General features: G+C 61.0%; 3 protein-coding genes across 23 annotated transcripts in view; 1 reads left to right on the top strand and 2 right to left on the bottom strand.

Moving 5' to 3' along the window:
* The window catches only part of LLGL2 (LLGL scribble cell polarity complex component 2), a 30444-nt gene extending 25764 nt beyond the window's left edge, over positions 1-4680 (bottom strand). For 12 of the 13 annotated variants that reach the window (XR_004972721.1, XR_004972720.1, XM_036339297.1 and 9 more), the window contains exon 1: positions 4527-4680. The gene's annotated coding sequence lies outside the window, so the exon portion shown is untranslated. Of the gene's footprint in view, positions 1-3731; positions 4300-4526 lie in introns of those variants that run through there. The other variant, XM_036339292.1, reaches the window with a different exon arrangement.
* A 999-nt stretch (positions 4681-5679) lies between these two features.
* TSEN54 (tRNA splicing endonuclease subunit 54) lies at positions 5680-13117 on the bottom strand. Of its 5 annotated transcripts, none has more exons than XM_036339308.1 (11): positions 12842-13117; positions 12551-12715; positions 12386-12449; positions 12199-12282; positions 11774-11872; positions 10616-10668; positions 9072-9173; positions 8204-8853; positions 7092-7152; positions 6637-6753; positions 5680-6190 (listed from the first exon to the last, which is right to left on the bottom strand). In XM_036339308.1, exons 1-11 carry the CDS (start codon positions 12895-12897, stop codon positions 6040-6042), a joined length of 1602 nt encoding a protein of 533 aa, XP_036195201.1. In that variant the 5' UTR covers positions 12898-13117; the 3' UTR covers positions 5680-6039. The 5 variants fall into 5 exon arrangements, 4 of the variants coding, with proteins under 4 accessions (XP_036195201.1, XP_036195199.1, XP_036195198.1 ...); XM_036339306.1 differs by having other exon boundaries at positions 6641-6753; positions 12842-13006; XM_036339305.1 differs by having other exon boundaries at positions 11774-11827; positions 12842-13001.
* Positions 13118-13988: 871 nt separating this feature from the next.
* CASKIN2 (CASK interacting protein 2) lies at positions 13989-27314 on the top strand. Of its 5 annotated transcripts, XM_036339462.1 has the most exons (21): positions 14004-14138; positions 14727-14771; positions 15283-15822; positions 19553-19604; positions 20118-20215; positions 20597-20742; positions 20850-20945; positions 21031-21161; positions 21318-21426; positions 21747-21855; positions 22058-22152; positions 22591-22852; positions 22960-23081; positions 23169-23238; positions 23344-23435; positions 23621-23731; positions 23805-23906; positions 24016-24154; positions 24320-25795; positions 25883-26105; positions 26473-27314. In XM_036339462.1, exons 3-21 carry the CDS (start codon positions 15729-15731, stop codon positions 26561-26563), a joined length of 3618 nt encoding a protein of 1205 aa, XP_036195355.1. In that variant the 5' UTR covers positions 14004-14138; positions 14727-14771; positions 15283-15728; the 3' UTR covers positions 26564-27314. The 5 variants fall into 5 exon arrangements, with proteins under 5 accessions (XP_036195353.1, XP_036195357.1, XP_036195356.1 ...); XM_036339460.1 differs by lacking the exon at positions 14727-14771 and having other exon boundaries at positions 13989-14138; XM_036339464.1 differs by lacking the exon at positions 14727-14771 and having other exon boundaries at positions 13989-14138; positions 23169-23229.
* The last annotated feature ends 184 nt before the right edge of the window (positions 27315-27498 follow it).

Below are 27498 nucleotides of genomic sequence, written 5' to 3' on the forward strand. Positions count from 1 at the left end.
GCATCATCTCATGCAACGCTTACAATTACTTGTGAAATGGCCCATTCCAAGAGCTACCAAGTCCAAGTCCAAGTCCCTGAACTCTGATGCGACTGCAAAACCCTCTGTTCAATTCAGGCCTCTCTCACAGGACAAAGGGACTGGCCAGCAGGAGTATGGGTGGGACCGCCTGGGGTCAGCAGCCACCATCTGACCGGGCCCTCTCTAGCTGGATCCAGGTCAGCTGCCACCACCCTCCCAATATCCATCCTACGGAGCCACAGGCCAGTCTCACTCGGCAAGGGCCCTGCCCGCCTGCCCTGCCCTGCCCGCAGCTTTGAGGCTCCTCTTCCAGGGCTCCCCTCCCCAGCCTGGCTGTGAGGATGGGTGGGAAGTCGGAGTACATGCGGCACCACCCCCATCACTGTTCTGGGGGCCTCAGTCCCCTTCTGCAATCCAACATCAGACTCTCTCCAGGGAAGTGATGGATAGATGTGGCCAAGCACAAGGAAGGGCAAAGCCACCCTGGGAGAAGGTGGACAACTAGTCTGGGTGGAAGTGGGTAGGCTGCCTGGTTCCTCCTATCCAGCCCCATTTTGCACAGCCTCCTACTTGCCTCAGGAACTTAATTAGGGTACTCCTAAGGCTGGCCTTTGCTAAAACGTCCTCTATCTGATTGAGGTATGTTCGCTGAGGTCGACCCCTTCCACCTCTCCCATCCACACTCGTCTTGTATACTTGTTTCAGATAGACGAGTGTGGATGGGAGAGGTGGAAGGGGTCGACCTCAGCGAACGTACCTCAAAACAATGTTCCTCCCCCGAGCTGCGTCTCCTGTCGCCCGACCGACACCCCCCACTTCTTCTAACGCCACTTCTTCAAAATAGACTTGCCGAGGCTGAAAACCATGAAGTTTCAATAGCACTGTACGTGTGTGCCTGCACGTGGTATTCTGTGGAAGAGCCACACTCAAGGGGCCAAAGAGCCGCACGTGGCTCGCGAGCCCCTGTTTGCCAACCACTGTCCTAAGGAGCTTCTAGAAGATGCCAGCTCCAGGAGGAAGGGACTGTGCCTGTGCTGTGCATGGTTGTATCCCCAGGGCTCAGTGCCCTGCCTTTTGAAAGACATCCACGTTTTACTTAAAGGATTCCCTCACCCCTGCCCATCTGTGCTCAACTGTGACCTCGTCAAGGCCCATCCTGCCCACCTTTTAGGCTGCAACCTGCCCCACCATAGGCAACGTCCTATCCCTTGCTGCTCTGTAGCTCATATCACCTTTTAACAGATTATTTATTACTTACACTAGTCTCTGTCGCTAAAGCTCTCCACCCTTTAGCATGTGAATCCTGTGATAACAAAGATCTTTGCCTTCTGTAAGGCTAGTGCCCAGTGTCTAAATCACACCGTACACACAGAGGTACCAGTAAATACTTTTGAATGAATGAATGAATGAATGTATAGCCAGGGCTGAATGGGGACCAACTAGGCAAAGCTCTTCTCCAAGAAGGAGCTACTAACCCCAAGAACACTGTGTTGGGGCACCAGAGGGTCCCTCAGGGAACTTCCCCACCCTGTTGTCAAGTCTCTGGCCAGGGCCATGTGGACATCATGCCGGGCATCCTGCTGGGGACACTTTTGTGGCTCTGCCTCAGTCCGAGGCTCCAGGACACCCAGCTCCTTGGCAAGGAGAATCCAACAGTATCATTACTTATAAGAGTCCAACAGTCCTGTACCCACAGGTCCCTTTCATCAAACCCTGGTAACACAGGTGTTTCCACATAGGCTCCGGTCACTGCTGAATTCCTGAAGGGTAGAGTCAGGTCCCTAGCAGCTTCCCCGTCTCCACGCCCAGAGGAGCCTCTCCTAGCTCAAGAATTCACTGTGGTTCCTGGGAAGGGGAAGGAGTGAGGTGACTTTTCAAAGGACCAGTTTCCCCTGAGAGGCAGGGCAGGAAGGGAAGGTCACACCAAAGGGAGCTGGGCAAAGCCCCGTGGTGACAGCACAGGGAAGGGGGTCTCCTGGGGAGCCGTGGGAGCCAGGGCTGGGGAAGGGCAGCAGTACCAGTGGCCCCACGCTGCTCAGAGCAGCTAACCCAGGAGTAGGGACCCCCGACCCTCCACCCCAACTCAGGTGTCTCAGCAGCTGCTTCCAACACATGTGGGTGGGCCAGGAAGGCTGAGTAACCCTTTAGGCAGCCCACATTGCTCCTGGAGACTCTTGCCCCGGATGTTAAATGTCTCCAACGGGGTAGAACGGGGGGTCACAGAGGCTCCGAACTCTCCAGCTCCATGCACCACTCTCTCCTAGGAAGAGGGTCCTGGGGCCAGGAACTCATTCCCTAACTAAGGTTGAAAGAAAGCATGCTGGAGTGCTCAGAAAATCTCAATGACAACAGAGCAGCCCAGGAATGTGCTCCCCTCCCCCAACAGGGTGCAGAATGTCTCCAGCCAAGCCCTCCCCTGAGCAGAAAGCAGAGCAGATCAGATTCTACAACCCCCCCCCCCCCATAGGCCCCCAGCTGGGGTCTGGCCATGGGGCCTCTTCTGGCTCTGCCAAGGAGCCGGAGAATTACAACGGGCCACTGGAATATGAGTGAGGTTAGGACAGGCCACTGCTCTCTCCCACCCTCATTTTAAAAGCTCTGGCCTCCAGAGGCTCTCAGAAACCATGCCGGTCCCCCCCCCCCCCCCTACCCCGGCTGAAATTTGGACAGAGAAACCAGAGTCCCTCACAATCCATCAGGCAAATCCAACAGGTCCAGGCATCTGCCAAGGCCCACGAGGAACCACGGCTTTCACGCTTCGTGGAGATGCTAAGACACACCCTCACCTGGCTCGGGCGCTGTGCCAGGCCACACGTGTTTGGGACATTTCTCATCCATTCATCAACATCTGTAAAGCCGGGCTCAGCAGAGGCTGGGGATGGTTAACTGGCCGAGCCAGAGTCACGCAGCAAGACACGGGCTAGGCACCATTTAAACTTACGCCTGCGTGTAAAGGACACTACAGTACTTCACAAACACTGTGTCTGAGGAAAGACTGAGGCGAGAGGGATACGTTTTACCCTCCTATACTTTCTGAAACGGTTCATCTCCCCCACAATGGGCACCTGTTACCGTTTTATTTTTTAAACCAATAGGGGTCATTGGGAATTATGGTTGTTTTCCTTTTAATGCTATTGTGTATTAAGAAGTAACTAAGTTATTAAAATTACCTTAATCTGCCACCAAAGGGGACAGTCCATTGCCTCAGCGAGGAGCACAGTAGGGCTGCAGAATGACCCCAGGCCCTGGAAACACCGTCCAGCGGCCCCTACAGAGACTGGCCCCGTCTAACTTCTGAGCAGAGGAGCCAGCCCTGGTCAGAGCCCCCAGAGCCAGGTGAGTCCTGACTGCTGTAGGCAGGCACTGCGGGCCGCTCACTAAGGAAACCCAACCTGGATCCCCTGCCCATACAACACAGACCATCTCCCAGGGCCCTTCCCCTACCTCAGTTCTCACAGACCCGCCGGTCTTCCTCAAAGGCCACTTCTCACCTTGGAGCCTGCTACTTCCCACCTGGGGTTTCCCGGCTCCCAGACGCTCTCATCTGCGCCCAGCTGATTCTGAGTCCCCTTCAGAATCCCCCCTGCAGCCTTGAGTTGTAAACTTGCAGAAGGTCCCTAGAGCCCAGGTTATGCCTCCCTGCGTCTGGCAAATGGATCCCCAGGGGAAGGGGCCCGAGTGAAGCCCCACCCGCCTCCCCCAAAGCTCACCTGCGTCAGGTGAACGCCTCAGGGGACCACACCGGGCTCTCCTGTTACAGTCAGTTCTCCCGCAGCCAAAGCTCAATGTGTCTACCGGCCGTCCGGCCGCAGCAAGCCCAGAGCAAACTTTGCACACTTTCTTTGGTAAGTCGGACATTGTCGCTCCGCGCCAAGTCCAACGTTCCACAGCGCAACCCCACGCCCGTCGTCGTGGGAAACAGAGGCGAGGTGTCCGTACTGTCCCCTAAAGGTGCCCAAAGCCACCAGGCAGAGAGAGGCCCAGAGACCTCAGTCCCTCCCGCGGGCTTCCTGCGTCCGGGGATTAGGAGGCACAAAGGGCCGCCGGGGAGAGGGCCCAGATGGCAGCGACGGGGCTAAGCCGCCGCCGCTCGCGGAGAGAGGCCACCGGAGACGCGCGTCGCCGGCCTTCGCGGCCAGACCCCTTGCACGTGGGGGTCCAGGCCCGGGGACGCCGCTCGCGGTGACCCTCGCACTCGGCCGGGCGGGGCACCTGTCTGCCCGCTCCCCAAAGCCAACACTATTGTGCAAACTCCAAACCCAAATTCTGTAATCGCGGGCGCGCCCGGGAGAGAGCGATTCCCGGTGGCACTTTCTGCGGTGGCTTTCTCCCAGACCGGCGGAGCGACGGGACCCGGGGAGAGGCAGGCGGACCCGGGCGCAGCCCTCCCCGCCCCGCCCCGCCCGGGAAGCCCGGGGTCCCGGCCCTCCCGAGCCTTGACGCCCCGAGTGGCGGGCGCCCCGAGGGGGCGGGCCCGGCTAGGTGGGCCCGGGCCCGCGCCTCACCTGGAACCCCAGGCCGGCCCCCGGCCGAGGCCTCCGTGTCTCCGAGCGCCCGCTTTCGGCTCCGCTCGCTCCGCCGCGGGCCCACGGGTCGTTGGGCGGCAGCCTCCTTCCTGCTCACCTCCGGCGCGGCGGGAGGGGCGGAGCCGCCTCTATTTACATAAAGGGCGAGCCGGCGGGGCCGCGGAACCCGGAGCGCCGGGCCCGCCCCGCCCCCTCCCCTGCGCCGGGGGGCGGGGGCGCAGCGCGGGCGCTCTCCGGGGGCGGGGACCGCGCTCGGGCCAATCCGCGGCCCCGGACGGGGCGAAGGCGGGGCCTCATCCGCGTGAATATGCACGAGGCGCCGCGGCCCCGCCCCCGGCCTCACCTGCGCGCACCTGGTCGCAGGTTGGCCGCGCCCTGTGTCCCGCCGCCTCCCCGGGAAGAAATAGTTCCCGGAAAGCGCGGCGGCCAGAACCGCCCCGCCGGCCGGATTGCGGGGAGCCGCCCCTCCCACCCCGTCCCGGGCGCTGAGGGAGGGGCGTCGCCGCCCGGCTCCTGCTGAGCGCGCCCAGCCCAAGCCGAGAGGGTGACCCCCGGGTACAGGGCCAGGTTTCGGGGCCCAAGAGCGAGGTGGCGTGAGGACGGGGGCGTCGCCGCGAAGCGCCTCCCCTCAGGGCGGGGTCCGAGCCTGGACTTCCCGCCTCCGAGGCGCTGCTTTGGCCGGCGCCCGAGGCCCCGAGGGACCGCAACAGGGACGGGAGTTTTTAGCCCGACGAAGGCGGTTGGAGCTACGAGAGGCGGGGGCCGGGCCCGAGGCGTGTATGGCGGGCGCCACCGCACAACTCCGAGTGACTAGGGTTCGAACCACGCCGACCTGGCGCCTCTCGGCCAGCCTTCCACTGGACCGGCTGCGTCAGGGAAAGGCCGGTGGAGTGCCGCTTTCCTCCCTGGACTACTTTGCAGAGAGAGGTGGACGGGAGGTCCGTGACTTCTCATCCCTGCAGGTGCGGGTCGCGGCCTTCTCTCAGCTCCCACAACAGAAAAAGCGCTCTCAGTGGGTGGGCAAAGCGGAGGCTGGGACCGGGGTCCAGTTGAAGGTCAACGGGATGGGGGTGGGGTCCGCGTACCCATCCCGGGGCTGGGGGACTTGTGCAGTATATGGAGCCACAGAAGAAAAAGGATCTATTTTTTTAATGGCTATGGCTTTTGGCTTTATCGCATGAAGCAGGCACCCTCTCGTTTCAAGGCACAGAGTCCTCTCTGCTGCCCCACCGCGCTGGGTCTCTAGAGTCCAGTGCTGAGCTCCAAGGACATCACTGCAAGGCAGCAGAGGCGTCCTGGGGCTTGGAAGCGCTGCAGCAGCCAGGGAGGGGGCTCAGCGTGGCTCTTCTGCAAGCGTCAGATACCCAGGGCCAAGGCCCAGACTAGCCCTTGCAGCTACAGGGTGTAGGAGGCAGCTGAGATGGTCCCTGAGAGTAGGCAGTCCAAGCCCCTCCACTCCCCCTAAGCAGGCCCCAGGCCCTGCCAGAGCTGGTCAGTGTCCCAGATCCCTGGGCAGTGTGAAGTCCCTGAAGCTGTAGAAGGAGAGGTCTCCATGATCCACCAGGGCAAATATCAGAGGAACATCCCCGCTCTGGTAGGACAGCCGCTTGAGAGTGCAGAGGTCTGGGACTGGCTCATCAAATCTGCAGGGATAAAAGTTAGACTGAGACCTGGATATAGCCCACCCACAGGCTTTGAGACCCCCGCCCTCTGGCTCCCAGGGAAGGAAGACTAAGAGTTGGGGGAGCAGGAAGTCTGGGCCCTGGGCTCTCCTCTCTGCAAACTGCATGGCTAAGTTCAAGAGAAACCCTGAGTCCTGGTTGGGTGAGGGGGCTAGGGAGAGAGGTTCTCACTGAGCGAGCTCAGGACCGACATGGCATAGGAGAGACTGTCTGAAAATGCCAGGAATGAGGGCTGGGGACTGGGAATCTTGGGTTCCCACAGCACAAACAGGCTGTGTGGCCTCACTTCAGTTACATAATCTCTCTGGACCTTTCAGGGACTGGCAAACTGGTCAGGGGCTGAAGAGGTCCACTTGGGGTTTATAGAACTAGCAGCAGCCAGGGAACAGTGCTTGCTGGTCTCATACCCACTGATGCACATCCGGGCGTAGGGCTTGCCAGGGTTGTTCTTTCGGAACGTGGCCACAGCGTCAGCCTGGTAGACATCAAAGCTGATCTCCAAGCCCCCAGGCTTCTCCGGCAGCCTGAGAACAGAGTGAGAAGCTTTAGGGACTCTCCTGCTCCACCTTTTCTTTCCACACCACCAGTTTCCGGAAGCCGCCTGTCCAGGGGAACTGGGGTCCTGCTGTGAGGTGCCACTTGAGGGGCAGGGGGAGGCTCAACTGCCTATCTCAGAACCCTAGGGGTAAATCCCCCTCTTGTCTCTCACTCCTCCCGCTCCCCTAGACACAAGGATATTAGCCAGGTTGGGGGTCCCTGGAATGATCCCCCAGCTCATACCCAACTTTAGGAGTTAAATCCCAGCTGCCAACTCCTGCTGGCAGCCAAAGTTCTGTGGAGACAGGCACTACCGGAAACTCACCGGGCACCTCCATCAGCGAGGTGTGTCGTCTGCAGCACAGAGATATGGTGAAGGACTGTGGCTGTAAGGACAGGGAACGTAAGTTGTTGGGGAGCGCAGTCATCTACAGACTCCCCTGACATTTCTCAACCTGCCATCTAGTTTAGGGTTCCCAGATTTAGCAGATTTTTTAAAGTATAGGTATATCCCATGTTGTTTATCTGAAATATAACATCGTTCAACCCTAATCTAGTTACATGTAATCTACCATGTTCCCCTAAGGGTTGTAAGTAGCTCTGAATCCGTTAATACTGTTCTTGCCCTGTTACAGTGATTTTTCAACCGTTTCCAACTCATGGCACACATTAACTACTAAAGTTCTGCCGCACACCAAAAAATACATTCTTTTGCTGAGCTGGCAAAAAAAGGTATAATTTTGATTCATTCATACCAGATGGCTATTGTTGTGTTGGCTGTTGTCATTTTTTATTTGACAATCTAAGGAAGAGAGGTCAGTGCCCATGACTAGCAGATATTGCATGTTTAAAAAATCTTTGCACTGGCGAGGTAGCTCATTGGTTAGAGCATCAACCCAATACACCAAGGTTTCAGGTTCAATCCCTGGTCAAGGCTCATAAAAGAGTCAACCAGTGAATGCATAAATAAGTGAAACAAATCGATGTTTCTTCCTCTCTCTAAAGTAAAGTAAAAATTTTTGCGGCACACGGGCTGAAAATCACTGCCCTATTAGTTCCGTTCCTAACACTGCAGGGCATACAATGAACTTCCTCTCATTTGGCCAACATATCACCTCCTTGTTCCCTCTAACAGCGGAGGGAGAATGGGATCACAGCAGACCATCCACATGCATCTTGCATATGACATTAAGGACATAGTCATGTTTCCTTTTTTGTCCTCCGGCACTGATGCACCACCTCTGAACCTTCCCACACGGGTCCTTTTGCTGCTTTCCAGAACAGGCTGTCCCTGAGGGTTCCACTTCACGGAACAGCTCTCTCCTCCCTCATCTTTCTTAAGCCTCAGTCAGTCGTGTTCAATCCATGCCTGTTCAAAGTCGGGTGATTTCTTAGCTGCCAGTGGCCTCTGGGACTAAAAGCAGGGTGAGGCAGTACCTGGGGAGTCTGCCTGGCTGGGACTCAGCAAGGGGGTGACAGGCTGGTCCCACAGGTGTTGGGGGCGGCTCTGGGGGGTCTGCAGGCGCCGTCTCTGCAGCAGCTGTTTGTACTCCTGCCAGCTGGAGCAGCGCTGCACCTCGGGGTCCGCGTTTACATCCTCCCGCAAGTGCTGGGCCTCTGCCTGTTGCTCCCGCTCACGCTCACGTCTGGAGAGCTTCTCCTTCCGCTGGTTCAGCTTCAGGCACCAGGACTCAGCGTCTGTCTCCCGCCCTGCGACATTGGCCGGGAGCAGCTCTGGGGCTGGGGCAAGCAGGAGGGTGTGGCGACTATCTGCGGCCATGTTGGGGAAGGAGATCTGCTCAAAGTTCCAGCGTGGCTTCCGAGTCCCCTTGACCCCATTCTCCACTTTGCCACTTTCCTGGCTGCATCCCACCACCTCCCTGGCCAGGCCAGGGCAGGGCTCCGGGGAACCCAAAGGCTGAAAGAGGCCCACTGGGCCCTTTACAGGGCTTGACTCCTGGGGTTTCTCCTCGGGGCATCGGCTGTTCTGGTTGTGGGAAGGTGGGACAGAGGTTCCCAGGCTCTCAGGTGTCCCATCCACTCCCTGTAGGGGGTTCTCCAGGGTCTTGGGCTTCTTATTGATGGACCTGAGGGATGAGGGGAGGAAACGCAGCACATCCGCTCCTGGTTGCTGAGGTGCACACGTCCCACGCGTGCCCCACTGCCTCCCGGAGCCTAAACAGGAGCCACCCAAGTCCAGCTCCTAAACCCACCCATGCATTCTCCAAGGTCCCAAACACCAGCACTCTCTCAACAGCTCAGCCCCTCAGAGCTCCCTGGGTGGTGGCCGTGTGGGGAGCATTACCGAGAGCTGGAGCCCCTCCTCTTCCTCTTGCCAGTCCCATCCTCCAAGTGCTGGGCACTGCTGTCCAAGTTCAGCTGCCTCTCATACGGGGACAGGATGGAGCTGTGGGGTGAGAATGACCAAGCAACAGACCCACCTTCTCAGCCTGGTGCTCCCCGTGGAGTTTGAAAGGGGCTGGCCCAGCATACAAGTCAGTGGGCCGGGGTCAGAGCCACATCCAAGGACTAAGCCCCAGGCAGATCTGCCCACAGGGTACACAGGGGTGGCCAGAGGGGCCTGCCCAGGCCTCTGGGTCTCACCAATGGCACCTGTGAACAGGGGCTCCCTGGAACCAGGGCTCCTGCAGAGCCAGCAATAAGTGATTAATCACCGGTGAGAAAAACAAGGACGAGAAAAATACAGAAAATAAAAATGGAAATCAAACCCGAGGATACCACTGTACCATTGTTGTTTCTTATAAACACCATACCGACTCCATATTTGTTTTTTTCTAACCAAAATGAGATACTGCTCTGTTATATTTTGTTTCAGTCAATAATAATACAGACATGGTTCCTTATCCCTATAGCATTCTTCCCTGCCATTTTTTTATGGCTCAAAGACTGCACTATCCAATATGGTAACTACTAGACATAAATAACTAAGTTAAACTTAAATCCATTAAAGTTAAATAAAATTAAAAATTCAGTTGCACAAGCCACATATACTGGACAGTATAAACAGAACGCTTTCATCACCACAGAAAGTTCAGCGGGCAGTGCTGGTCTAAGGGATACACTAATCCGTGTGACCACGCCCTCTGTGTTGCACTCACAGGATGTTTCCAAGTTCACTGATGTTGTAAGTGGTGTCTGTGTAAGGTCCCACCAAACGCAAGCGATGCGGGGCAGTGCTTTTGCTCTCGGCTATTCCTCAGCAACGAGCACAAGGGCTGGCACCCGGTAAGTAGTCAACAAATACTGTTGACGGAATGGGTGATCTTAGGATACATTCCAATCCCAGAAATTAAAGCTCTGCTCTAGAGCGTTCGTGACCTGCTGGGAAACCGCAAAGGCTGTACCAATTTCCACTCTAGGTCTGAAGGTCTCTGTGGCTCTCGGCAATGCTGCATTACCTTCAGAGGCCCCAGAAGGAAGGAGCATCTAATCTAGCAACAGGAATGTTAAACTCTACTCAACTGCTCATCCTCACTTGGTCCTGCACTCATGTCTGCACTCAGCAAATCTGCTTGCACACCTACTAAGTGCCAGGCTCTGTTCTGGTAACCATCTCCATGCTCACCGTGAACGCTAGGTGCTCAGTCATCTGTGGAGTGAACAGGCTGAAGATGGGGTTCAATGTGATAGCCCAGGATAAGCTGCAATGACCTTGATTATCCCAACATGCCTCTCTATAAGCATCTCCAGCAGAAGCCCCAGCCCACGTCCAAGAGCCGCAGCTCCAGCCAAGGACTCCAGGTAAGCAGAGGCCACTTTCTACTTCGGGGCTAGTCACCCAGGCCCCGGGACTGGAACAAACCGGAGGGAAATGGAGCAGGGACTTACCTTGGTTGGAACCGTCGAACCACATAGCCCAGTCTCTTCAGGTGGCTGAAGACCTCGAAAGAAAAAAAAGTAAAGGTTCTGTGTCCTTTATAAAATACCACATGCTTTCTCCAGACAGAACCCCCCTCCCCCCCTCCCCGGCCCCCATTCCAAACCTGGGAACTGGCTGGACACACTCCATTATAAACACCCTCCCCAAACTAAGGTCTCAGTACGAATGAATTCCTGGCTCTTGCTTACCTTACTTGGCACAAATTACACATAGCAGTTTCTTGATTTAAATGCCAATCTCAAAAAGCTGATAGCTGATGGGCCAGGCAAAGAACTATGCTGTAAAATTTTTTGATACTAAAGCTGACCGAGTGACTATAATGTGGACAAGAAGACGGCAGAAGGTGGGGCACACCCCACTCCTCTCTCCAGACAAGCTCATCCTCCTGTCCCCACAGCCACATCAGAGAGCTGTATGCAGGAACCTCCCCCATCTTGCTGGATCTCTCAGCAGTCTGCAGCACAATTGACAGCTTCTTCCTTGAAAGACCTCTCTTGGCTTCTGTGATGCCACCCCTGCTGGTTTTTCTCCTGCGTTGCTAGACACCCTTCAGTCTCTGTTCCTGGTCTCTCATCTTACCCCTGACCTCCTCACGTACCCTGGGTCTCAGAAGCAGCCCTCCACTCTGGCCACACACTCATACAGCCCCCGTTTTAAATACCCTCCATGTGCTGCCCAGCTGACGTGGCTCAGTGGTTGAACCATGAGACCAGGTTTCGATTCCACACCCTGCCCCCCCACCTTGCAGGCTCTATGCCCAGTAGGAGACATGCAGGAGGCAGCCAATCAATGATTCTCGCTCATCACTGATATTTCTCTCTCTCTCCCTCTCCCTTCCTCTTTGAAATCAATTTTTTTTAAAGTATAAGTACCATCCATGTGCTCATGATGTCCACACTTATGTGTCTCCCCCCTTTGTCTTCTTCCTAGCACTCAGTTTTGTGGCGTCAACCTTCCTTTTGATGCCGATTATTCATGGCCACCATTAGGATGTCAGCACCATGGCAGCAGCACCCGTGCCTGTCTCACAGCCCCAGCACATGGCTCCGTGGCTAGCACCTCGAAGGCACTTGTAAATACTAACTCAGTGGGTGGGTGGCAGATACCTGATACTGCAGGAAAGTCACCGTGCCCTCCGTCAGCAGCAGCTGGTAGGCCTCCTGGATAGACAAGGGCAGGTCTTCATGGAAGAGTTGGATGGAGCCCTGGAAGTGGGGCCAACAGCTCAACTTGTAAGCCCTCCCTGCAGTGGCACAGCCAATGGAGCAACTTCCTGACTCTAATATCTGTGCGGCTGCCTCCCACCTCGCCCAGCATCACAGCGAGAACGTTGTCAACCAGGAAGTGGGAGCAGCAGCAACACTAACATGCACGGAATCCCTGCTTCCTGCGCGGTCTTCTGCTCTAGAAGGCAGACTGCAAGCTCCCCGAATCCTCAGTCGTGTGTACTTTTTCTCCAAAAGGCAAAACACATGCTCTTCCGGTTCCTCGGTCCCAACCCCCTTCCCCGCCGTCCTGGGGTCCCACTCACACACTCCAGCAAGTACAACGCCTCTTCGGGGTGCAGCCGCTGCCGGCCCTGCTCCGAGAAGCCCATGGTCTGCCAGAATTTGCCCTGTGCGGGACCCACAGCGCATGTCACCACGGAGCCGGGAGGGAAGGGGAGGGGAGGGGAGGGGAGGGGAGGCAGTTCCCCGCCCCTGAACACCGCCGCTCACCGCCGGAGTCTTCAACTCCACGAACCCCTCTTCCGGTCTCCATTCGGCGGCCACCAAACTGCCCCTGGCAAAGGGTGGGTCTCAGTCTACGGGGAAGTCCACCCGGCCCGTCCGGCCCCCGCGCACCTGCCCCGCCCCCGGCCCGGCCCGGCCCGCCCCGCTCACAGGCGCTCCACGCGCTCCTCCGCCAGCAACTGCCAGAGCTCCGCGCGGCACAGGCGCAGCCGCTCGGCCTGGGCCGCCGAGCCGTCGGGGAGGAAGTCCTTGGGGCCATGCGAGCGCTGGGGCAGCTTCTGGGGCCGCGCGCGGGCGGCCAGGAGTTCCCGGGCACTGGGGCGAGAGGGACGCGGGTCAGAGCCGCGCGTCGGGGACGCCCGCTCCCGCCCGGAACCCCCGTCCCCTGCCCCGCGCCCACCCCACGGTCCCGTGAGTCCCCCAAGCCGGGCCGCGCCGCACCTGAGCACGCGCCCAGCAGGAACCTCAACAGTTGTGGGTTCTGGTTCGGGCTCCATCGGGCCGCCGCCTGCGCCTGCGCGCGCCCCGCCCAGGCTCCGCCCACCGCCGGGGCTCCGCGCGGCCCTAGCGCCGGCCGGTCGCACCTCCGCACCGCGGGTCTCCTGTTCCACCCGCGGCTCCCCGCCTTCCCTGCTATCCCGGCTCCCCGCGCAAACTTGTGCCTCGACTCCGGGGGCAGAGCGCGGCCGGTTTCTGGATGTGCAGGAGCTTCCCTCGGCCGTCCCTAGCCCTCCTCTGGGCTCCTCTCTAGTAAGACGTGAGGAACGTGGCGTCTGAAAGTGCAGTAGGAAGAGTCAAAGGCGTGACCCTCCTCTCCGCAGTCCGGGGCTGCTTTAGTCCCCACCATCTGGCGGGACAAGGACGGGAAAAAAAGGGGGTTTAGAGAAGGGAGAGCGGTGGGTTCCCCAATTCCGGCTTCGCAAACTGAAGGCCGCCGGGGGCTGTTAGGTGCGGGCTGGATGAGCTCAGGTGTCCTTCGGGGTCTTCCGTTAGGTCCCTTCTGAGGGGCTTGGAAGCCGGGTTTCGAGAGCCCAGGGGGCGGGAGGCGCTGTCCAGCCCGCGATGGTGCTGAAGCGCCACCCCAGTCTGTCATTAGCACCTCCTCGAGGCTGGGGTCCACCCCGCCGCCACCGTGGGCCGCTCCAATACCGTCCGCTAGGTGGCACCATTGCTCCGATCAGCCCGTGGATCGACGACTCCGAAAGCGGGTTGAGGTCACTGCGGGAGTCCGGGGAAGGGCGAGGGGCGAAGAGCAAGGGGGGCTTCCCCAGGGAGGCTCCCCAAGTGGGGTCCCCGGTTTCCTGACTCCACATCACGTCCACTGTCCCACCCAGTCACACAGCTTTCGGCCTAAACTCGAGCCCCAGGTCGCCCGGGCTCCGCCACTGGAACTCAGGGATGCGAGCTCTCCCCCCCAACAGTCTCCGCTGCACCTGGGCGCATGCGCTGACCCGCCAGCTCCTCCGCTCCGCAGAAGAGCGATGGGGGTGGGGCCTGGCGCGGGTAGGGGCGGGGCCGCAGGCGCTGACTGACAGCCCGATTGCGCGGCCGGGACGGTCCCTCCGCTCCCGATCCGGCGGGAGGGACGGGGGAGGGGCGGGATTTCCTGCGGGAGGCGCCGAGCCGGCCTTGGAAAAGGAGGAGGAGAAAGGGGCTAAGGGGGGCCGTGGGAGCCACCGTCCAGAGTGCCCGGGACCGCGCGGGGCCAGGCGGACCCCCGGCGGGGCGGCCGGGAAAGGTGAGACTGCGTGGCCCGCGCCGGGGGGCAGTACCCTGGAGGGCGGGCACAAACTAACTTTTCCTGCGGGATCAGCGGGTGCCTCCGTCTCTTTGCTCCTTCCGTCCTCCTTCGCGCCTCCTTATTTCGTCCTCCCGCATCAATCGCTCCGGCGCTGGTCCCAATCCGTCCCTCCCGCCGCTTTGTTCCCCAGGTCGGCCTGGGTTGGGTTGGGGTTGGGGGTTTGCGCGGCGCTGGGCGGGCATTCCGGGGGGCGGGGGAGCCTGCCCGACCCCAGGCACTGCCAGGGGCGCCCTCCCTCCATGTCGGCCGCGGGCCATCAGAGGGAGTGCCATCAGAGGGAGTGCCATCTGGTTGGGGCTTGGGACGTTTTGGGACTGAGGGTTCCCAGCCAGAGCCCCAGGCCTGCCCGGGTATCATGCCGGTGTCATGCCGCAGGACTCGGGCAGCAAATTCGTGGCCACTGAGGAACTGACGTAAGCTTTCCTGCAGTGAAGTTGGGGCTCTGAGCCTCAGGTTCAGGCTTGGGGGGCCAGGCAGCCCCGTTTGCCAGCAGTGCCCCAGCTCTGGTCTCTCTTCTTTGCCCAGCTGCTTCTCCAACCCGCACAAGGCGTGAGGATAGGTCAGCAACAGGTGCTGTGAAATCTCCCTGCCCGAGAAGCAGCCCCCCCCGCCAGAAATGGGGGGCCCATCAGCTCCCCACTCCACTCTGAATTCATAAAGAGCCCTGCAGCCAGGGCCTCCAGCGATTCTAGTAAAGGGGAGGGAGGGAGGCGTCTGGGGGCTGGCACCTTCGGCAGGGAGTGACCCTCCTGTCTGCCTGTGCCTGACCCTCCCAGGCCCCACCTCCTGGCACGCAGCTGTCCGTGGGTGTCAGCCCCTGGGGCTGTGGAGAACAGGCTGCTGCCCAGCCTGCCCAGGTTGCGATGCTGCCAGGTGCCCTGGAGGCACAGTGACTCAGCCCCCCTCCCCCCCAGAATGCCACCTCTCCCCCCTCCAGATATTCCTCTCATGCATGGCAGCTCCCTTCCCGCTTTGGTGGCTAGCCCCTCCCTGGGCCCCTAGGGCAGCCAGTGTGGTTGGGGGGCTCCCTGGAGGCCCTGAACTGCTCTTCCTCAGAGCCCTGCTTCTGGGACCCTTGCAGGTTCGGGCCTAGCCCTCAGCAAAAGCACCGCCCCTCTTCCAGACCCCGAGACCTGTCCCTACCGCTGTCCAAGGCCCGAGGGAATGCTGGCGGCTTTCTGGGTGGGCACTGGTGCTCCTGAGCCACGCTGGGAAGATTGGCGCGCCCAGTCCCAGCCCATCCTGGGCTGTCGGAAGCTGCAAGCTGATATCTGTCCAGATTTCCGAGCAGCCTCCGCCCCCTCGGAGATCGGCTTTCCAGCTTGTGGCGGCAGCTCACGAAGCACCTTGTTGGAATACCTGTCAGTGCCTGACAAGAAACCCACCGCCTGAGACACCAGCCACGCTCCCCCAGGACGCCTGGCCCTCCAGAGGGCCAAGGCATGGCACCGTGACGCCTTGGCTCACACCAGTTTTCGGGCCTCTCCCTTGGACTTCTTGAGCCCAGAGCCCAGCCCGGGGACCAGGATGGGTCGTGAACAGGACCTGATCCTTGCCGTCAAGAACGGAGATGTGACTGGTGTGCAGAAACTGGTGGCTAAAGTCAAGGCTGCAAAGACCAGTGAGTACTTGATGGGGTGACTGTCCATCTGAGACCCTCCTCTGAGGGCTCAGGTTGCAGAGAAAGAAGGGGGCCGCGGGGGGGGTGGGGTGTCACGGGGTCGGTGGTGGGGGAGAACTGTCTTGTCTATACAGGGCGTGCCTCTGTGTGAGAGCCAGAGAGGAAGCGGGTCCCCCTTGCTGTGTGTCTCAGGCAAATAACCTCTCTGGTGCTCAGTTCCTTCACCTGTAAAGTAAAAGGTTGAAGTGCATTCGTTCAAATTAATATATTTTTTTTAATTCCTCACCCGAGGATATTTTTTCCATTGCTTTCTAGAGAGAGTGGAAGGGAGGGAGGAGGGGGAGAGAGAAACATCTACGTGAGAGAGACACATCGATTGGTTGCCTCCCCACTCGCCCCTGCTGGGGAACGTGCCCTTGACCAGGAACCGAACCTCTGAGCCAAACCCGCCAGGGCTCATTCAGCTGGTTTTTGAGCGCCTGTTGTGTGCCAGCCAGGCTGTGTTCTCCAGCGCTGGGTCCGGTCGGTCGTGAATGAAACAAACCGGAATTCCTGCCCTCCTGGGGTTTTCTTCCAGCAGGTGGCTTTCCAGATTGTTCTCTGGAGCCACGGGGTTTCCGATAATGGGTTGGGAAAGACTGAACAGATAGAGCTCCACCCCCACCCACACCGCTTCAACCAGATCATCTCTGCATTTATGTCTTAGTTTAATGGGCATACCCATAAAATAGCTTTACAAAGGGAGTTCTACTGCGTAAAACAAAGTCCAACACTACCTAACCACTTGCTAAAGCCCCTGACTTTTCTGCCTGTGTCCCCTGGTGGCATGCGGCCCAGCTAATCTGCTGGAGGTTTCTCCATAGCCTGGGGCCACTAGTCTTGACAGGGTTGTGGGGGCTTCGTGCATGGCTGCGCCCCATCTCCTGGGAACCTCTGCTGTGAGACCCCAAGGAGATTAGACTTCAGGGCGAGCTCTCCGGGCCTTCCCAGGAGGACACTAGACTTGTCCCCTGGAGTCCCTGTACCAGCAGGGGCAGGAGGTGGCTGCTGCCACCACACTGGGGCTGGAGGAGAGGGGGTCCCCCCAGAGTGCTGGGCCTCTAGCCCCAAGATCCACTTTGGCTAATGAAAACATCTAGTTGTCCCCACCCACACCCGCTAGTGTGGGTGCCAGAAGGAGGGCTCTTAAGGCTCCCGCCAGGGCAGGAGACCCAAGGTATAGGGAGATGAAGCTGTGGGGGTGTCTCTGTGCCCTGAGGAAGTGGGTGCAGGGTGAGCACAGTGGGGAGAGGGTGCTAAAGAGGTCCCTGGAGCCCCAAGAGTGGGAGCCAGCGCACCCTTCTCCCCTCACCTCTGTGTTGTTTTTGGCAACCTGCCCAGTAGGGCCTTGTTTGAGCTACTATTGGTCTCATAGCCTGGGGCCTCGAAGTGAGGCCCAAAGGAGTACAGGTGGGTGGGGTCTGGCTGCCCGTGGGAGCCTCACAGCTGGGCTCCTGGGCTCCAGGAAGGTTCCCTGTGCCCCAGGGGCAATGTCTGTGGGGGAAGCAGTCCCTTCCCGGAGCCCCCGAAGGGACTTGAGCACAGAGTGGGCGCAGGCAGGGTGACAGGGTCCTGGGACTGTACCTCCCTTCCCAGGCCTCTGAGAAAATAGGAAAGCTGATAAAAAAAAAATAAAGGCAATCACAAGGTGACATTTTGCAGACCCTACAGTTCACGAACTATTGTGATCCCCTTAACTCCCTGCCTCTACATCCACTTACAGATAAGGCAACTGACACCCAGAGAGCCCAAGGTCACGCAGCCATTGTGCGGCAGATCAGAGGCTGGCCGTGCCCTCTGCCTGTGCTCCCACACTTGGCTGCTGGTCAGAATTACCTAGGACTGTTCTGGACGCGCTCACTCCCTCCTTCCCCCACTCCCTCTCCTGTGCTGTCTCCTCTGGCCAGAGGAAATGGAGTGGGCTGGGGGTGGCCCGCTGAGCTCACATCCTCTGCCCCGGCCTAAATCAGGAGTGACCCTGCCACCCCTCAGCCAGGCCGGGAAAGAAGGTTGTGCTGAAGGGGAAGTGCCTGGAGCAGTGCCCGACCCAGGACCCTCCGCCCTCCCACCGAGGTCCCCAGTCCAGTCGCTGCGAGCCTCTCCCCCACCGCCTTTCCGGCCATTGTTCTGGAGAGAACAGAGCCACCCAGCCTGGCCCGGCCCGGCCCCTGTTCCTGTCTCTCCTGTCACATTGTCTTGTCACTCCCGGGAGAGGCTGCACCTCGCGGCCAGGCTGCCCCGTCCCTGGCTGTCCAGCTGCAGCAGGTGGAGGCACTGTCTGTGTCATCTTCACTGAGGCCCAGAGCGGTACCTGCGCCAGTAAGAAGCTGAGCCAGGCACTTCCTGCCTCCTGAGCCCTGTTCTTTGCAAGGCCCTGGATGGTTCTCTGTGACAAGGACTCCCAAGGGGCCGGAGGAAGACTGGGAGGCCTGCCTTGTTCTCACCGGCCCCTCCCTCCTCTCCTCTGAGTCCCTCCTCCGTTCAGTTATTTGCCTTTGCGGCAGCAGCATAGTTCAGCGCAGCCCTAAGTGTAGCTGTCCCCTCCCTCCCCGTCCCACGCTCATCATTTCGGGGTTGGTCCCTCCCTGTTGGAAGGGGGCCCTGTCTTGCTGGGGTATTCAGGGGCCCTCCAGGGCCTGGGGGCAGGCCTGGACCAGCATGCTTGGCACCCCGCCTGCCCGGGGTGAGCCAGCCTCCTCCTGCCCCGCAGGGCTGTGTTCCAGCAGAAGGCAGGGCCGCCTGTGACAGGCATTCCCCTCTGCCCCCCGGCACTTAGCAAGGACCACCCCCTCCTGCACCTTGGCTCATGAGTGGAACACACCTGCATGAATCCTGTCCCAGCCCCTGAGGGGGATGAAGCAGCATCCTGCCCGTGCCTCTAGCTCCTCTTGCCCCCACCCAGCAGTCTCCTGCCTGGGGCCAGGACGGGGACTGCCCCAGCTTTTGCTGAAGGACAGCCTCCTGCTGATAATGGCTAATGTGTAGGGAGCGCTGAGTGGGGCTCGCTCCCATCTTGCATGCTGACAAGGGTCCTCTACCTGGTGGGCAGGTTTTGTGATCAGCCCAGTCTGTAGATGAGGGCACAGCCTGAGAGATTCTGTGACTTGTCCGAGATCAGACAGCTAAGTGCGCGGCAGGGCCAGCGCTTAGTGTAGGCCTGTCTGGCACCACCTGCTCTACATGCTCCACTCAGGGATGTGGTAAGGCTGGGCACTGTGGCCCTGGCATCTGCCCTTCCGCTCTCCAGCCTCTAGCCCCTCTCTTTTCCTTCCCAGCCCCCTCATCCCAGCGGGACAATGAGACCCGTTCCTTGGCCCGTTCAGGCAGGAATGCTAACCATGTGCTCGTGGGCCTGTCTATTGAGGGCATGGCATGCCAGTGCCCCCCGCCCCGCCCCCTTGGCGCTATAAACGAGCTGGGCTGGGGGCCCAGGAAAGCCAGGCCGCCCCACAGCAGCTCCCTCCCTGCACTCCGTGCCCTGGAGCTGAGGGCCAATGGGCCCTGCTGGGGAGCCCATGGGCCCTGCTGGGGAGCCGTAGGTGCAGGACGCTGAGGGGCTATGGGGCAGGCGCTTTCCTGCACACCGAGAGGTCAGCTGGACTTGGGAGGTGGTGAGAGGGAGCGCTGGGCTGGGGTGTGGCTAAGGGCGATCATTCGAGGGTGTCCTGATGCCTCCTGCTCTGACCCCCAGAGCTCCTCGGCTCCACGAAGAGACTCAACGTCAACTACCAGGACGCTGATGGGTGAGTGAGCCGCACCTCCCGGGAGCTGTGCCGTGGGGGAGGGACGGATGGGAAAGACCTGGGGCCTAGAGCCCCTTCCCCTCTCAAACTTGGCCCTTGAAGTGTGTTTGCTGAACGCTCTGGGCCTGCCTGTATAGGATGGGAGGGAGGGGTCCTGCCCCTGAGAGAGGGGAGGGGCCCTGGTGCCTCTCTGAGGGGCCTCCTTGGGTCAGATTCCTGCCGGGCCCCCTTTTCTCCCTAGAGGATAGGAGCCCTCAGGCTCCTGCTCCCACGGCCCCCTCCCCTGGGCCGGCTGGGGGGGGGCAGGCCAGACAAACAGTCCTCTCAGCCCAGACACTGAGCCCTTTCATGCCGCTGCCCGGCTGCTCTGCGCTCCCACGGCAGGGGGGGGGTCCCACAGTGGGCAAGTAACCCAGCCCTGCTGGCCCCCAGGATGGGCCTGGTGTGGAAGACAAGGACTTGGGGGGTAGGGGCTGCTCACTGACACCCCCACCATGTGTCCCACCGCGCCAGGTTCTCTGCCCTGCACCACGCCGCCTTGGGGGGCAGCCTGGAGCTCATTGCCTTGCTGCTGGAGGCTCAGGCCACTGTGGACATCAAGGACAGCAATGGTGAGACCCCCAGGGAGCCCGCTACCCGACCCTGCGGCCGGAGCTTGCTTCCGCTACAGCACAGCAATGCTAATAGCTGTTGGCATCGTTTCTCTGGGCTTGCAAATGCTTCACCTCTTCAGTCTCCATCACATGTGGGGTAGCAGGTGGTACTGCCGTCCCAGTGTCCAGGAGAGGGGGTTGAGATTAGGTCATTGTCGGGAGGTCACCCATGGTGGGCAAGGTACGGCCGGACCGCTTGCTGACCAAGCCCAGGCGCAGCCAGCATCGCTCGTGTCAGTCTGTCTCCCTTCCAGCTGGGGTGGCTCCAGACCCTGCTCCGTTCCCTCCCCGGACCCCACACCGACCAGGCCCCCCTCAGAAGCCCCTTCCCTCCTGCAGGCATGCGCCCGCTGCACTATGCCGCCTGGCAGGGCCGGCTGGAGCCCGTGCGGCTGCTGCTGCGGGCCGCTGCGGCCGTCAACGCCGCGTCTCTGGACGGGCAGATCCCGCTGCACCTGGCGGCCCAGTATGGCCACTACGAAGTGGTACGTGCGCCCGCCCCCCCACCCACGGGGGCGCTGGGGCAGGGGCCGGGGCTGGCACTGAGGGGCGGGCCAGGCCAGACCCCTCACTCGGCTCCCCTCCCCCCCAGTCAGAAATGCTCCTCCAGCATCAGTCCAACCCCTGCCTGGTCAACAAGGCCAAGAAGACGCCCCTGGACCTGGCCTGCGAGTTCGGGCGGCTCAAGGTGAGGCCTCGGCCCTTGGGGGGCGGGTTGTGGGCATCTGTGGGCATCTCAAGAGGAGGCTCTAGCTGGGTGCTGATTTCTGCAGGTGGCCCAGCTGCTACTGAACAGCCACTTATGTGTGGCCCTGCTGGAGGGCGAGGCCAAGGACCCGTGTGATCCCAACTACACCACACCCTTGCACTTGGCTGCCAAGAACGGCCACAGAGAGGTCATCAGGTACCCATCGCTCCCCCACCTTCATTTCCTCATCCCCTTCCTGGGGGGCCAGCAGTGTCCCCCCGGTGCCCTGCCCTGCTGCCCTCTTCACCTTTGCCCCCAGCAATTGGCTTCCTCTCCTGCCCCCATCACCCTGTGACTCCCCTGCCTCCACAGGCAGCTGCTGAGAGCGGGGATTGAGATCAACCGCCAGACCAAAACGGGCACGGCGCTGCACGAGGCCGCGCTGTACGGCAAGACCGAGGTGGTGCGGCTGCTCCTGGAGGTGGGTGTGGCGCCTGGTCATCCCGCAGGTGCCCACAGAGCCCACCAGATGCCGGGGCTCAGGCCGGCTGTGGAGGCTATGAGCGGTGTCCCTCACCAACATGGTGGTGGCCAAGTGGCTGGAGAGCAGATGGACCTGGTTCAAGCCCCACTTCTGCCCCTTACCAAGTGACCTTGAGCTCGTCCTTGACCCTACCTCTGAGCTTCCATGTCCTCATCTGTAAAATAAGGAAACAGTACCTGCCTCCTGGTAGTCGTGAGGATTGTGGGAAATGACCAGCGAGGTGCTTCGTGCACCCTCACTCCGCACTGTGTCCCCAGGGCGGGGTGGACGTGAACATTCGCAACACGTACAACCAGACGGCACTGGACATCGTGAATCAGTTCACCACCTCCCAGGCCAGCCGGGAGATCAAGCAGCTGCTGCGGGGTGAGTGTGGGGGACCCAGCCCAGGGGGCCTCCAGTGGGTACCGGGAAGCAGGAGTGGAGTCACACTTCCGGGGCTGGGGCTAGTCAGGGGGAGTGCTGGGGGGATGATGAGGCAGGGACCTGGGAGGGGCCTGGAGGGGACAGCAGGGGTAGGAAGACGTCCTAAGGACCGAGGTGACACCTGTCCTCCCCCTTCTCTTAGAGGCCTCGGGGATCCTGAAGGTTCGAGCGCTCAAGGACTTCTGGAACCTCCATGACCCCACTGCCCTCAATGTCCGGGCAGGGGACGTCATTACGGTGAGGGCCGGTGCGGGCACTCCTGTGCGAATACAAGTGGTCACTGTCACTTAACTTGATGGGGACCTACTGTGGGTAGGCTCTGTGCTAAGGCCTTTCTATGATTATGTCGTTGATTTTCCAGTCCGGGTGAGGTAGGCACTATCACCTTTCCCTTTGTAGAGACAAAATTGAGGCTTAGAGAAGTTAATGTGACTTCCCAAGGCCACATGGCTAGCAAGCAGCGGAGCTGGGATTTCAACCGGGCTGATGCCAGGACTTTTATTTGTATGTTCTAGAAGCACACGGGGGACTGGGCTGGATGCTGACGGCAGGCGCAGAACTGTGGCATTAGAGACCAGCTTCTTGGGGGTGGGGGACTGCAGCTACAGGGCTGGCCCCCTGCCCTGGCTGGATACGGGAAGTAACCATTGCCTCCCCCTCCCCCATCTGCCACAGGTGCTAGAGCAGCATCCTGATGGCCGCTGGAAGGGCCACATCCACGAGAGCCAGAGGGGCACGGACCGTGTGGGCTACTTCCCCCCGGGCATTGTCGAGGTGGTCAGCAAGCGGGTGGGCATCCTTGCGCCCCGCCTCCCCTCTGCACCCACACCCCTGCGCCCGAACTTTTCTCGGACACCGCAGCCCCCGGCTGACGACTCCCTGCACCCTCTCACCTATGGCCAGCTCCCTCGGGTGGGCCTCAGCCCAGACAGCCCAGGTACATCCTCCCGGAGGGCAGCTTGGCACCAGGGTGGGCGTCTGACTGCCAGTCAGCTGTTGGCAGGGCCAACTGGGACTCTAACCCCTTTGCTTCTGCCTTTCCAGCAGGTGACAGGAATAGCGTGGGTAGTGAGGGCAGTGTGGGCAGTATCCGCAGTGCTGGCAGCGGGCAGAGTTCCGAGGGCACCAACGGCCACGGCACTGGGCTCCTGATTGAGAACGCCCAGGTACGAGGGAGGGGGTGTTGACGGGGCAGGGCTCCCCCTCCTGCTGCCATTTCCCCGAACACTGAGTCGCTGCTTCCCTGTGTGCAGCCGCTTCCCTCTGCCGGAGAGGACCAGGGGCTGCCGGGACTGCACCCCCCATCCCTGGCAGGTAGGAAAGGTAAATGGGACCTGGATGGGCTGGGAGAGGTGCAGGTGAGGCGGCTGAGGGCTTGGCACCCCTTCATCTTGCCACCCCTGATTCCATTTCTGTCCCTCCTTAAAGGCAGCCTGAGCCACCGCCCTCTGGCCAACTGTCACTCTGGGGAGCAGCTCTTCACCCAGGACGTGAGGCCGGAGCAGCTGCTGGAGGGGAAGGTGAGGCCTCCACTGGGCAGGGGGCTGCAGGCCCCGGGTGGGGGTTGCATGGGCCTCAGTATGGACTTAAGTCCCTTCTCAGGCCACTCAGGCCAGGCCCCTAGGGGCGGCTGGGCGGCTGGCTGGGCCCTGGCCCTGGCCCCTGCTCAGCACACTCGTTAATGTCAGCCCTATCCCGGCCTCAGGATGCCCAGGCCATTTATAACTGGCTCAGTGAGTTCCAGCTGGAGGGCTATACCGCCCACTTCCTGCAGGCCGGCTACGACGTGCCAACCATCAGCCGCATGACGCCAGAGGTGGGTGCCCCGTGGGAGGGCGGGGCAGGGCCCAGGAGGCAGAGCAGGGGCTAATGGCACCACTCTGGGGCAGGACCTGACGGCCATCGGGGTGACCAAGCCTGGGCACAGGAAGAAGATCGCCTCCGAGATCGCCCAGCTCAGCATCACCGAGTGGCTGCCCAACTACATCCCGGTGAGTGGGCGGCCGCATGCGCTGCCACCCTCAGCTGTGGCTGCGGCGCCTCCTGGCTTGGGGCCGAGGCTGCCGGGAGCCTGCTCCGACGGCGCTGGCGCTCTTGCAGGCGGACCTGCTGGAGTGGCTGTGCGCGCTGGGGCTGCCGCAGTACCACAAGAAGCTGCTGAGCAGCGGCTACGACTCCATGGGGCTGGTGGCCGACCTCACCTGGGAGGAGCTGCAGGAGATCGGCGTCAACAAGCTTGGTGAGCCCGGCTGCACTGGGGCCTCTGGCCAGGCACCCACCTGCCGCCCAGGGTCTTCCAGATGTTTTCAGGGTCCAGGCCCAGAAGAGAGAACGGGGCTGGAGAGGAACTGGGGTGACCCTGTGCGGCCCCGCTAACCCTGCCACCCGTATGCACCCCTCTCAGGTCATCAGAAGAAGCTCATGCTGGGTGTGAAGCGTCTGGCCGAGCTTCGGCGGGGCCTGCTGCACGGGGAGGCCGCAGGGGAGGGCGGCCGCCGACTGGCCAGGGGCCCGGAGCTGATGGCCATCGAGGGGCTGGAGAATGGGGACGGACCTGCTGCGGCTGGCCCACGCCTTCTCACCTTTCAGGGCAGTGAGCTGAGCCCAGAGCTACAGGCAGCCATGGCGGGGGGCGGCCCTGAGCCACTCCCCCTGCCCCCTGCCCGCTCCCCAAGCCAGGAGAGCATTGGAGCTCGCTCACGGGGGTCTGGCCACTCACAGGAACAGCCTGCCCCTCAGCCCAGCAGTGGAGACCCTAGCACCCCACAGGAAAGGAACCTTCCGGAGGGCACAGAGCGGCCCCCTAAGCTTTGTTCCCCACTTCCTGGCCAAGGGCCTCCTGGTTATGTTTTTATGTACCCCCAGGGCTCACCCTCCAGCCCAGCCCCAGGGCCACCTCCGGGTGCACCCCGAGCCTTCTCATACTTGGCTGGCCCCCCTGCCGCTCCTCCAGACCCTCCTCGGCCCAAGCGCCGGTCCCACAGCCTGAGCCGCCCGGGCCCAGCCGAGGGGGAAGCCGAGGGGGAGGCCGAAGGGCCGGTGGGCAGTGCTTTGGGCAGTTATGCCACCCTCACCCGACGACCAGGACGCAGCACCCTAGCCCGGCCCAGCCCTAGCCAGACCCCAGTTCGAGGAGCTCCCCGTAGCCAGTCCTTTGCCCTTCGGGCCCGACGCAAAGGCCCCCCACCACCTCCTCCAAAGCGCCTCAGCTCTGTCCCTGGCCCCACCCCGGAGCCACCTCCACTAGATGGAAGCCTAGGGCCCAAAGAGGGGGCCCCGGGGCCCCGAAGGCGAACACTGAGTGAACCAGCTGGCCCATCAGAGCCCCCGGGCCCACCTGCCCCAGCGGGCCCCGCATCAGACACGGAGGAAGAGGAGGATCCGGGGCCCGAGGGGACCCCCCCATCCCGGGGCAGCTCAGGGGAAGGGCTCCCGTTTGCGGAGGAGGGGAACCTGACTATCAAACAGCGGCCCAAGCCGGCCGGGCCCCCGTCCCGGGAGACGCCAGTGCCCACCGGCCTCGACTTCAACCTCACAGAGTCAGACACTGTTAAGCGGAGGCCCAAATGCCGGGAGAGAGAGCCGCTGCAGACGGCACTTCTGGCCTTCGGAGTGGCCACCGCCATGCCCAGCCCCTCTGCCCCCATGCCCTCCCAGACCCCCAGCGAGTCCCCTGTGGCTTCTCCCTGCCCTCCTCAGCCAGACCCTAGCAGCCTTCCAACTCCAGGAGCTGCAGCCCCGCTCCCTCCCAGCCCTCCCACCCCGCCCTCCAAGCCCTCCTGCCCTGGGCCAGCTCTGGAGAACTCGGCAGGCAGTCGGCAGCGTGGGGAACCAGAGCCCCCAGCTCCGCCCGCTGCCCTCATCAAGGTGCCTGGAGCAGGTATGAGCCAGGGCCTGCGGGGACCGGGCACTGTTGGCAGGGGTTGTGTCCAGCCCAGTTGAGTCACAAGCCAACCTGTCTCTGCAGGAACAGCTCCCAAGCCCGTGTCTGTGGCCTGCACCCAGCTGGCATTTTCTGGCCCTAAGCTGGCTCCCCGACTTGGCCCCCGCCCTGTACCGCCTCCCCGTCCAGAGGGCACGGGGGCTGTGGGCTCGGGCCAGGCCCAGCAGAGACTGGAACGGACCAGCTCGTCCCTGGCAGCCGCACTGCGGGCCGCGGAGAAGAGCGTGGGCGCGGAGGAGCGCGAGGGGTGAGGGCTGCTGGGCAGGGAGGGGAGGTGGCGGCATAGGGAAAATCCCTCCCATATCCTCTTTCCGGGGTCCTGGGGTTGGGGGCAGGGACCTCACAGGCAGATCCTCAGTCTGGGGATCCCCTGTTGGGAGGGGAGGAGCCCAGGTCTTGGTCACCCAGGTCTGACCTGCAGGGAAGTTGGCTGCTGCCACTTAGAGGCACATGAGCTTGGACAAGTCATTTGAGCCCCAGTGCACTCGCGTAAGGAAGGGACAGCTACTCCTTGGAAAGCACTTGGCACCAGCCAGGCTCAGTAGCAGGGCCCTTGCCCAGGGCTGGCAGGGTGATCTACTGGCCGATCTGACCCGGTGCTCCCCCGCCTGCAGCCCCCCCAGCACCTCCACCAAGCACATCCTGGATGACATCAGCACCATGTTTGACGCCCTGGCTGACCAGCTGGACGCCATGCTGGACTGAGCTAGACCCACCTGCAGCATCCATTGCCTTTGCCCCAACACAGACGTTCCTGCCGCCCTAGCAGGGTCCCTCCTGTTGCTCCGAGCCAGTGGCTGTCAGCACTGCAGTTCCAGGGGAGCCGCCCCCTGGGGGGCCAAGGGAGCTTGTCAGAACCTGGTATCTCAGCGAAACCCCTCCCAGTGTCTAACCTGAGCAAAGAGCCCTACCCTTTGGTCAGGGACCCTGGTAAGAGCTCCCGCCCAGGGAGAAAGGTGGTGGCAGCTTCTGTGCCCCTCCCCCCGCAAGTGTCTCCCGTTCCTGTGCCAAGGGCCTCTTGCCACCCGCTGTGCTGTCCAGTGCAGAGGCCGGAGGAGCGGTGTGTCTGGCCGGGTCCCACAGGTGTACATAGGACATGTAAATAAACACCAGGGCCTGCGTGCTGGAGGTGGCGGTGCCCAGGCCAGACACCGGTTCCTCCCCTGCCTGCGAGGCAAAGCTGGCGGGGTGGGGGCAGCGGGATTAATAGACCCCCCAAAGTCCAAACTTTTTCAACTGTAAATGTTATTTTTTAAGCAGAGAGAAATGCATATATTTTAAACGGAATTTATTCTATAACTGCCTGAGAAGACGCAGTGGGGAGGGGCTTCCAGCCACAGCAAGAGTGCCCACTGCCCAGCTCGGGGCTGGAAGCCTGACCTGGTTGGCTGGGCCCTGGCTCTGTAAATTAACCTCTTACCCCAACTAACGCCAATGAAAATGTCATTCCACGTGATCGCCTGTGTGTTTGGATCTGTGCTGTGCACCTCAGCCAGAACCCTGGGCTCGGTCGCGGCGGAAGGAGGAAGGCTCGAGCCCTCCTCTCCTCCCCTTAGTGGCTGCCTCATGGACCAGCCACAGGTTTTTCTTACGCAATTTATAAGTTTTAATACAAACCAGTCTACATTCATTCCTAAAAG

Source organism: Myotis myotis, unplaced genomic scaffold (genome assembly GCF_014108235.1).
Source record: "Myotis myotis isolate mMyoMyo1 unplaced genomic scaffold, mMyoMyo1.p scaffold_m19_p_17, whole genome shotgun sequence".
Classification (NCBI taxonomy): domain Eukaryota; kingdom Metazoa; phylum Chordata; class Mammalia; order Chiroptera; family Vespertilionidae; genus Myotis; species Myotis myotis.